Consider the following 10,940-nt stretch of genomic DNA (forward strand, 5'->3'; position numbering starts at 1 on the left):
TCCTGACTGAATTTTCGCCTAAGCTTCATATCTTACATGGAGTTCATGTGTTTTTCTAAATGTAAAAATGACCATAAAAGTATCGAATAGATGAAATGGGTAAAATAGTACTACATTTAGCATGTAGTAGCATCAAAATGTAATACTGAAGTTATAGTAAAATTGTACCTTATGAATTGCGCAAATGTAGAATTGAATGTGATTAAAATACATTTCACAACTGATAATGGATTGATGTCAAATGCAACAGTTCTCACCACTTTTTTTATTTTGTTGTTTTATTCATTCCACAAATACATAAATAGTACAATAAACAAGACTGAGGTATTGTCGCCCCCTGCTGGCCGCAGTATTTTTGGACTTTCACGGGGTTTACTTCTTTGTAGTTCGCTTCTGGAGGGTTTTTTCACAATTTTACACATCTTAATTTCAGCTTTAAAAGACAAGTGCATATATGATGATACCCATGTGAGGAAGAACAATCTCACTCTATATTATGAGGCATACATTGTAAGGCTGTATTGATTTTTGGAATTCTTCAAATCTCTCGTGAAAACACACCTTTACTTATGCTCATAAATTATTTAGGTGCTTAAAATTGGTTCACCAAAGTCATGCAGTGTGTGAATGAAAGGTGAACGGGAAAAGGAAAACACCCTAATTTTGCATCGTTTGTTTAGTTGAAGTGTCAGTCTACTTTGAGCACATGTTCGAGGGACGCATTGAAAAATCAACATTAGAACAGTGTGGGTTTTCAAACAATAAATATTAAGTAAAGCTCTTCTTCATCTAATGATGTTATTTACTCAAGGTATACTTGTTCTTCAGTATTAATTTTCTCTGCAACTTTCCTTCTGGTACTCAACATCTCAGAGGTTATTATTGTAACTTTGAGTCCACAGCTGAGAGCTGAATTACCTTTTCATCTACTTCCTGTCAACTGAAAACTCCCTCCAGATGTTATGATGTTAAATAATTGTGTGGATGAAGGGACCTGTGTGTGTTTGGAAAAGACTCATTTTTTAAAATTAATTAAAAATTAAATAAAATGCATTTATTTGATTCTTTTTTTTGGTATATAATGAGCATTTTAAATTGTCATACTGAATACTTTCATGGTCACTCTATAACGTTGCTACAAACTAACAAATAAGGTAAATATTTGTTTATCTAATGCTAAACACACAGTTGATAAATAAATAAATAAAACATCAATTTGTGTTTTTAATGCAGATGAAGATCATCCTCTGGACGGCTTTCTTTGTTTTCAGCCCTTTTGACGGGAGGGATGAATGTTGTGATCAGCCAAAAGGAGATCAACACTGTGAGTGTCCCGTCATTCTTAAGCCTTAACTTAAATGTACATTGTGTTCACTTCAGCACTTCATCTACAGACACACATCTACTGGCCCAATTAAAATGACCCCCTCCCTTAAATGTGTCCCAGCAGTCAATTAGATGTTGTCTTACACATTACCAGTATAGGGCTCTCTTCTATTCTTACATGTAGATTCCCAAATGACGGACACCAGTCGATGCTGAGACGAGCTTTAATCAGAGAAGCAGAACAGAAGTACAGCGACTTACAGTATATCAGAGCATTAGTCATCAACACTGATACCAGTTTAACTAGATTAAGGTTGAAAATAAATCCGAATACTTTGCAATGGCAGCAGAGAGGCGCTGCAAGGGCTCGAATAGGCCGCTAAATCTATTGAAGGCTTGAGAAAGCCCTGCTGGTTTGTCTCAGGAAGCTTTGTGGGGTCCTTATGCGGTTACCTGCATCACTCCAGCCACCCCCATCCCTTGCCCCTGCCCCTGCCCCTGCCCCTGCCCCTGCCCTTGCCCCTGCCTTTGCCCTTGCCCTTGCCCTTGCCCTTGCCCCTGCCCTTGCCCCTGCCCTTGCCCCTGCCCTTGCCCTTGCCCCTGCCCCTGCCCTTGCCCCTGCCCTTGCCCTTGCCCTTGCCTTTACCTCGTTTCTTACCCCCCCGCCCTCTCCTCCCTTTGCGGGTCTTCCTACTCACGCCGCCTTTCTTACGCTTGTCGCATCCTTTACGCTTGCATTGCTTCGCAACCTTTCCTTCCTTCCTTCCTCTGTCGGGTCCTTCAGGCGAGGCCACGGCGTCATCTTGGCCTCCACCTCCACCCACTTCCCCACCCGATGCCGCCTCGTCGTCGGTACCCGTCAGCGAGCGCGGACCCGCCACCTCGCCTCCCGCGGACGAGGCCTGGTTCTGCGCGCACGAGCCCTCTGCGCAGCTGTCGCAGCGCAACGCGTCGCCTGCGGGTTCGTAGCAGCGGAAGATGTTGTCGAGCCCCAGTTTAGAGACCGCGGGGCACTGGAGGGATCCGGCGGCGCGGTCGGCTTCGGAAAACACGAAGGCGTAACCGGACCACCGGCGCACCACGTCGACCTTGCCGGCGAGGCCGCTCGGGTCTGCGGGATCACACGGGGAGCGGTCGGAGTAGATGACGAGGAAACCGCCCCGGCTGCTGCTCGCGAGGGTCTGGACGTCATAGAGCACCCGCGACAGCGCCGCCGATCGGCCGGCCGCCACCACCCGGGCGCCCCGGTACACGTCACCGCCGGAGACGCCTTCTGTCACTCGGTCCGCCGGGTCGTCCTGGAAGATCTGCTGGAGGTCGCTCACGTCCTGGTCCTGCGGGACGCTCACAGCCAGGCTGAAGGCGCCGCGGAGCGCGTACCTGCCCGAGGAAAGAATACATTTAATTAGACCGAGTACCAGCTCATCAAATATGTTAAAAAATAAAATGCAAGTGAATTAAAAAGACAATGTGACGCGCACATTTCAAATATGATCTTTTTAAGATGCAAAACGTTTGTGGTATACGCGTATAAAGTGATTATATACTGATGAAAAAATGTTTTAAGAAACTTTAAAAAGTTGGATCTATTTATTATTAATAATGCCAGATGTCCTACTATGTCCTGACACCGTTGACGGTCAACAGTGAATTAATTATTAAGTAAATAAACAGACTTTAATAAGTGAATCAAACTAAATAAGACTCAACGAACAGAATATTCTGTGACTAGATATTTAATGAATGAATCGTGCCTCCGATGCACAGAATACACCGTGTACCGGCCGAGCGCGGCGCGTGGAGAGGAAGCGCCGAGAACCGCAGGGTTGGCGGTTCGAACACCGGCTGCTCCATGAACGATATGAATGGCCATAAAATGGCTTCTTCTTCGTCTTCTAAATTTAACAGTAATTATAACCAATGCAAATCGTTTACATTGTATCATTGTACATTGCACATTATATTGTAACCCTAAGTACAAGTGTATTAAAATATATATTTAAAGTAAAGCTTAAAACCTTATAGTAATGTTTACTAAGTATATTCAATTTATATAATAGCAGTTTTTAATAGCAATTATTATCTAGAGTTAATATTACCTACTTTTTGTATGTAATCAGTTGTATAAAGTGTTGATAAATATGAGATAGACTTTACCTAATTTCTGTTAGTGTATCCAAGTTGTAAAACGAACAAACCGAGTGCAAATTGTTGCCTCACATTTATTAAGATTTGTGCACTTACTCCTTCTTGATGCCGTCGATGATACTTGTGAGCCAGTTCTGGTCCACAGCAGCCGAACCGCCTCCAGCTGACAGGACGAAGGTCAGCGCCACGACCACCCAGCGCAGGCCGGCCATGTGGACGCACTCTGCTTCAGTGACACACAGCACATAGTGAACAACGGCTTTAAAAAAGCTAAACTAAAGAAGAACACGCTGGCCGTGTTCAGATGTTCACCATCTTCACGGCGGCTTCTGAGATGATTAAACTCACCTTTACCTCTGAGGGAGGCTGTGCTGGTTCCCTGCAGAGAGGACACACACACACAGAGCAGCAACCAGCTTTAAGAACACAACAACTATTTGATATTCAGGGAGAGAAAAACTAAATAATAAAAACAAATTTCCTCTTTACTCATAAAAGGTCATTAATCGTTGTATTTTCATGTACCTGCGATAGTGTGAAGGGACGTCTGATGCTCTGAGGACCGCTCTCTTCTCACGGCTTGAGGGGAAGTGGCTGCCGCAGTTTAACTCGTCTTTTCAGCCGACAGGAAGGACATCGGACGAAGCGCTCGCCTCTCCTCGTGCCCTTATTTGAACATGTGTTTCACAAAGCAGGAAGAGGAAGATGCGAAAACGTTGCCACGTCTTAATTTGTAAAGTCATGAAGGTGGGGCGCGCACGGCGGTCTCACGTGCACTCACATGGAGGACCTGCAGGTTATCAAATGTTTAACTGAAACAAGACATCTGTACTTTCCACACCAGGGACGCTTGTATCAAACAGACCTCTCAGCATAAACACCTTTTCTACATTTGAAAAACAAAGCTCAGCCTTATTCCTCGATGGAGACCGAGCGCCTTCGTCTCACGGTGCTTTTCTGAGTTTCAGTGGCCCAAAGGGAAAGACGTTTGCGTTTAGTACAACGTGAGAGGACACAGACGGTTGAACCCCCATTTGGGTTCGGGGGAAGATTGTGATGGACACGTTTCTGTACACCAGGGAACTTTCCATGTACCTTTTATTCACCAACCCATTCAGGCCATGAACACTATACGCACCAAGTGATCAAGGGACTAATAGAAAATATCGTCTTTAGTTTAAGCTCTTGGTACAACCAGTTAAAAACACTCATGCTTGACTTCGGCCTGGAGAGAATTATTTATTATCCGTCTTTAAGATGTGATTAAGATGTAAATGACTTGGATGAGTCGTTAATGTCAAAGAGGAACTCCTTCAGTGGGAACCAGCAGCGATAGCGTCCCCACGACAGCTTCGCCAACAGATGTTGATGACTTCTGCTCGGTGGATGACTCGCAGATTCTGCTCAAGACAAAGAAGCTTCCTGTTTTCATCTACTTTAAAAAAGTAGTTCCATACAAAGTTATGTACTGACTTCCTCCTTCTGTGGACTGGACTCCTTTAACTCAGTGATTGTCATCTTTAAACAATTCAAATGATTATTTAATGACATACTTTTAATTGTAAAAAGGATCCTCTCCTGTGACCGACCCCTGAACCACCGTAGTCACCCAGGTCCTTGTGTTACGATCAGTTTATTTAGGACCCAGTTGCACCGAGACGGCAAAACAATTATTTTGTAGGTAAATTGATCCAGTATAGTCTGCAGTGGCGAGGCGCTGTTTGGGCGGCAATGTTATAAGGATATCCACTTGGTTGGGTTCAATGAAGAGAGAAAGTGGGGAATATTTTCCCATTTTGAAACCACCTAGCGCCCAGTCGGGTCTTCTTGTGGCCAGGTCCATAGTTGAAGGTGTCAGGGATTGGGATGCCAAACCCAGCCCTTCGGTTGCAACAAGAGGTTCGTAAAGAACGGATCAGAGGCAAAGGCCCAAAGAGGATTCTCTGGCCACGTGTGAGCCAGAACATCTTGACCCAGAGCGGTGGTCCCCTCTGTCAGGGAGAACCGGTGGGGGCAGTGGGTCGACATTAACTCTGGATGCAGTAGCCACTCCTGGCTGGGTTATTGCCCGAAGGCTGGTTAGGCAAAGGCTGCCCAAGTAAGCGTAATCAGTTGCCACCCCCCCTGATATTGGCGTCAACACAGCAAAGGTGTTGTCCAACCGGGCAAACACCTGCTTTCCCTCATGGTATAGTGGGAAATGCTTGAGCGCTAGCTCTTGAACATTTGCAGGCTCCTGTTGTCCAAAGCAGTGTCCTGTTCTACACTCCTGCGCGCTGCCTTCAGAGGCAGGTATCTGCTGTGACAGGCAAAATGCCACAGGGGCTTCCTGGGGATAAGTGTTTTGATGCTACCATTGTCCCGAGACTTGGCATACAAGTGGAAGCTGTGCAGCCTGGAGTCGCCTGCTGTCAGTCCACCCTATAGGCGGAAAAAGATGTAAGACAACCGTCTACATCTTAGAACGGGAGAGGCTGTCGGGAAGTCGTCCACATGCGCTGGGGCGATGGACAGCCCCACAGGGCCACCCTAACGGTGGTAGTGCTCTGAGGAGGGCTACGGTGGTTCCACCTCGTGTTCACCTTATACCTTATACCCTTGGGATAGGGTAAAAACAACCCTGGGGTCTGATGCATGAACTACCCAGTAGCCAATCTGCTGCTGGTAGAAATAACCAAAGGCTGGCCCTGAGACCTAATTTCTTGGCCACCCTGCTTGAGGGTTTTGACAAAGACTGGGCCCCAGGTTCGGCGGTTGCCTCTGTGGAACATATGGTAGGGTTGCATGGGTACAAGCTGGCGTCCAGGCAACTTGTGTCAGTTACTTGAGTTAGCTGAGGGCTGAGGAGGGCCAAAGTGGAACCCCATAGATACGCTGGCATGTTCCTGTGAATAAACAGATCTGCTGTCTGCCCCGGCTATCTACTATACTTCGCGGAGGCACCTGGTTTAGCACCTGAAAAAAGATTGTCAGGCTTCCACGGGGACACTACGGAGGATTGTCCAATATGCCTCTGACAGGGGTGACTGCGCCAGCCAAACCCAGCGGAGAGTCTGGAGCAGGGTGGACATCAGATGTCCCAGTTCCCTCGATATGAGGGCAATATCTGCAGTGAAATCATTTCAGCCGTTGGAAGCGGCAATAGGTAGCCTGCTGCAGCAAAGCTGAGAGGGCAAGCATGAGGTGGAAAGGGGACATGCCGATAAGGCTCACCACCCTGTTGTGTCATCAGCCTTCAGGCTGAAGAGGAGCTATACATGTCCCATAGCCTAGAGAGTTAAATGTGGCCACTCGTCAGTGCAGGCTTCTGAGTTAGCTTGAGCGAGGGCACTCTGGCCCTGCAGAAAGCAGGCCAAAAGACATTCCTAGCAGTTAGGACACTGCCTTCACTAGGATAGTTAATGTAGATATTAATGTCCCACCAGTTAGCGCGAGTGAGATCACTTCTGCTACTGTGGAAGGAGGCAGAAAATATCCTATCTGTCACGGTGTGGTTCACTTCCTGTTGTATTTTGTAGTTTTCTGCCACTCGTGTCCCCGGGTAACTTCACTTCCTGCCTTGTCCTGTCATCCCCTGTGATCGTCTAATAGTTTCCACCTGTGTCCAATCACCTGCACCTCCCTTGTGTATTTAAGCCGTGTGTCTCTTGTGTCACTTGGTCGCGTCATTGTCTTTCGTCACGCATGTTCTTGTCTCCTGTTGTGGATAGCTGTAGTTATATGCCTGTGTGTTTTTGCCCCTTGGCCTTTTGGATTTCGGATCTAGTAACTATAATAGTCTTGTTTCGGAGAAGTTTGCATCTGAGTCCTGCCTTCCACCCGCCCCCCTGACAGAATGACGCGACCAAAGAAGGACTCAGCAGAGTTTTTTCCCCTGGAAGACTTCAGGGGAACCCGTCTGGCAATGGGCGGTCCACGTAGTCTCCAGCGGGCCGCCCGTAATGGGGGAAAGGTCCTCCCGGGGGTTCCAGCTGGGTACCTGTACTACCTGTCCGACGGCGAGACCCACTGGGAGCGGGTAATGAACCTTGCAGTCCGACTCCAGGCCACCTATGCTCCCCACGCTCGGCCGCAGCGCACAATGTCCAGCGCTGGGCCGCAGCGACGTCCCGACCCCGCTCGGTCGCAGCGCACAATGTCCAGCGCTGGGCCGCAGCAGATTCCCTTCCCGGCCTCCCGACCCAAGCCCATGACCCCCGATCCGACGCCCCGATCCAGGTCCACGACCCCCGAGCCAGTGCCACGATCCATGCCCCCGACCCCCGAGCCAGTGCCACAATCCATGCCCCCGACCCCAGAGCCAGTGCCACGATCCATTCCCCCGGTACCGGCCCCACGATTCATGCCCCCGACCCCGGTACCGGCCCCGCGATCCATGCCCCCGACCCGACCAGTACCGGCCCCACGTTCCATGCCCCCGACCCGACCAGTACCGGCCCCACGTTCAATGCCCCCGACTCGGCCAGTCCCCGCTCCGAGACTCTCATCCATGACTCCGACTCGGCCAGTCCCCGCTCCGAGACTCATGACCCCGACGCCCCCAGTCCCCGCTCCGAGACTCAGGCTCCCTCCCATTCCATGGTCCTCTCCCACCCTCCCGTTGGTGATTTGAGGGCCGTCTGGGATCCGGCCCTTGAGGGGGGGCCTACGGGGTGGGTTATGGGGGGGGCTGAGCCGCCGACTGCGGAGGTGTTCCGTGTCTCCGAGCCGACAACGACTGCGGAGGTGTTCCCTGTCCCCGAGCTGCCGCCGACAACCGCGGAGGTGTTCCGTGTCCCTGAGCCGATGGCGACAACCGCAGAGGTGTTCCGTCACCAGTCGATGCTGAGATGAGCTTTAATCAGAGAAGCAGAACAGAAGTACAGCGACTTACAGTATATCAGAGCATTAGTCATCAACACTGATACCAGTTTAACTAGATTAAGGTTGAAAAATAAATCCGAATACTTTGCAATGGCAGCAGAGAGGCGCTGCAAGGGCTCGAATAGGCCGCTAAATCTATTGAAGGCTTGAGAAAGCGGTGCTGGTTTGTCTCAGGAAGCTTTGTGGGGTCCTTACGTGGTTACCCGCGTCCCTCCACCCCCATCACTTGCCTCTGCTCCTGTTCCTGGTCCTGCCCATGCTTATGCTCCTGCTCCTGCCCATGCTTATGCGCATGGTCCTGCCCTTGCTCCTGCTCCTGCCCATGCTTATGCGCATGGTCCTGCCCTTGCTCCTGCCCATGCTTATGCCCATGCTCCTGCCCTTGCTCCTGCTCCTGCCCATGCTTATGCTCATGCTCCTGCCCTTGTTCATGCTCATGCTCCTGTCCTTGTTCATGCTCATGCTCCTGCACGAGGGCGCGCCCTCTGCGCCTAAAGTGCAGCTGTCGCAGCGTAACGCCTCGCCTGCGGGTTCGTAGCAGCGGAAGATATTGTCGAGCCCCAGTTTAGAGACCGCGGGGCACTGGAGGGATCCGGCGGCGCGGTCGGCTTCGGAAAACACAAAGGCGTAACCGGACCACCGGTGCACAACGTTGATCTTGCTGACGAGGCCGCTCAGGTCATGAACACCATACGCACCAAGTGATCAAGGGACTAATAGAAAATATTGTCTTTTAAGCTCTTGGTACAACAAGTTAAAAACACTCATGCTTGACTTCGGCCTGAAGAGGATTCTTTATTATGCGTCATTAAGATGTGATTAAGATGTAAATGACTTGGATGAGTCTTTAATGTCAAAGAGGAACTCCTTCAGGGGGAACCAGCAGCAAGAGCGTCCCCACGACAGCTTCGCCAACAGATGTTGATGACTTCTGCTCGGTGGATGACTCGGAGATTCTGCTCAAGACAAAGAAGCTTCCTGTTTCCATCTGTTCATGAGAAACTTGCATTAATAAGAGAAGAACAACATGGACTTGTGGCCTAAACTCATAAAACATACAAACTCTCAAAGTTTAATCCGTTAAAAAAGGTAATTTCCGATCAATAAAACAATAACAAAAGTGTTGTAGATGAACACTTTGTCTGTGAATACTGATCATTTTGAAGAGATCTCTGTTCTAGCGCCACCATGAGGTCAAAAGACGGCACTAAAGGCCCAAACACAAACCCAGGACACGCGTTGATTGTTTCTCTGTACACGGTGACGCATCACTAGCGGGTAACAGGTGGAATTTGGGAACATTTCAATAGTTTGACATCACACCTGTTTGTATCATACATTATAATTGAGGAATGGATCCATTCAGAACGGCTCTGCTCTTTGAGTCTGATCTTCATTTAGTATTTGGTGCGTTTTTACTGGGTGTCCATTAGACGCTGGAAGCGGCTGAATGTCAAACTTCCTCTTCTTTGTCTTCAGAAGCGTCTGCTGGGCGGAACCCGTGAGCTCACATCTCACCAAGAAACCTTCTTCAACGTCTTCCTCATTTCTGAGAAAGTTCAAAAGAAGAACCTCCCTGAGGGAACGCTCCTCTTTATGAACGCTGCTTCCTCCCGACCGTCTTCACTGCAGCAACACGTGAACACCTGAAGGAAAAGAAGAACTCAATTCATAAACAAGGTAACCATAAATACAAACATTCGGAGAAGGGGGGCAAAGACAGCAGTGGCTAGAGCTCAGCTACCACCAGAAGCAGACATAACTTCCCCGTTCCTGTTCCAAAAAAAAAAGTCATACACAATTTAAAATGCCACTGAACATCGTGGCACCGCTATGGAGCATATTTAACCAAAACTAATAAAAAACCCCAGCTAAAAACAGACATACCTGGGAATTGCACTCTGTGCAGCCGCGCATGGTGGGTGCTGCACCGGTGGGGTGGGAGCTCTATGACTGGTCCCCTTTAGCGCTCAGCGCTGCACCTTGAGTAGCTGCAGTCATTCCTGAGGCCGTGTGTGGAGCTGGGAGAACCTGGGGCCATTTAAAAGAAACCAGGAAGTATTCACCTGTAGCGAATCTCTAATTAGAGGGGTGTGGCCAAACAGGTAGAGGGAGGGGGAAGCTCCACCCATCACAATTATAAAGCCTGCATTTTAAAGTGATTAATTAATTAAAACACGTTTATTTGTATTTGACCTCAATCTCTTGTTAGTTATTTATTCAAAATTGCCTTTTTGTCGTGTTAGTTCGTGAAACAATTCCACGTATCTTGAAACAGCTTTTTAAAACTTTAAAAAAAGTTATCTGGATTCATTCTGTTAGTTGAAGTTTTTAGGTATGGATATTAAAAACTAAAATAAACTATATGACAACCCTCATTGTTGCATTACCTTGCATAACATATTTATTATTTCTACAGATAAGAAACCTTCTGACATGTTTTGTCACGACCCCAGCTCCCTGAGCATGTTTCCCTATTGTCTGTTTGTTTTTCATGGTTACCGAGCAACGTGGAGAGGCGGAGAGTTCCAGGCCTGCGGCCAATCAAGCCAACACACCTGATCTTGATTAGCCACCCTAGTTAAGCTGAGACCGACATCCAG

At 48.4% G+C, this 10,940-nt stretch overlaps 1 protein-coding gene and 1 long non-coding RNA gene across 5 annotated transcripts; both read right to left on the reverse strand.

The window, feature by feature from the left end:
• Positions 1-1,532: 1,532 nt before the first annotated feature.
• Positions 1,533-4,333, reverse strand: LOC120812994 (uncharacterized). Of its 4 annotated transcripts, none has more exons than XM_040169140.2 (4): positions 4,000-4,333; positions 3,829-3,853; positions 3,571-3,697; positions 1,533-2,706 (listed from the first exon to the last, which is right to left on the reverse strand). In XM_040169140.2, exons 3-4 carry the CDS (start codon positions 3,684-3,686, stop codon positions 1,785-1,787), a joined length of 1,038 nt encoding a protein of 345 aa, XP_040025074.2. In that variant the 5' UTR covers positions 3,687-3,697; positions 3,829-3,853; positions 4,000-4,333; the 3' UTR covers positions 1,533-1,784. The 4 variants fall into 4 exon arrangements, with proteins under 4 accessions (XP_040025074.2, XP_040025075.2, XP_040025073.2 ...); XM_040169141.2 differs by having other exon boundaries at positions 3,571-3,700; XM_040169139.2 differs by having other exon boundaries at positions 3,823-3,853.
• A 4,779-nt stretch (positions 4,334-9,112) lies between these two features.
• LOC120825863 (uncharacterized) lies at positions 9,113-10,395 on the reverse strand. The gene is made up of 3 exons (XR_005713164.2): positions 10,225-10,395; positions 9,864-9,983; positions 9,113-9,325 (listed from the first exon to the last, which is right to left on the reverse strand). It is a non-coding gene; the product is annotated as an uncharacterized LOC120825863 (long non-coding RNA).
• Between the last annotated feature and the right edge of the window lie 545 nt (positions 10,396-10,940).

Source organism: Gasterosteus aculeatus, chromosome 9 (assembly GCF_964276395.1).
Source record: "Gasterosteus aculeatus chromosome 9, fGasAcu3.hap1.1, whole genome shotgun sequence".
Taxonomy (NCBI): domain Eukaryota; kingdom Metazoa; phylum Chordata; class Actinopteri; order Perciformes; family Gasterosteidae; genus Gasterosteus; species Gasterosteus aculeatus.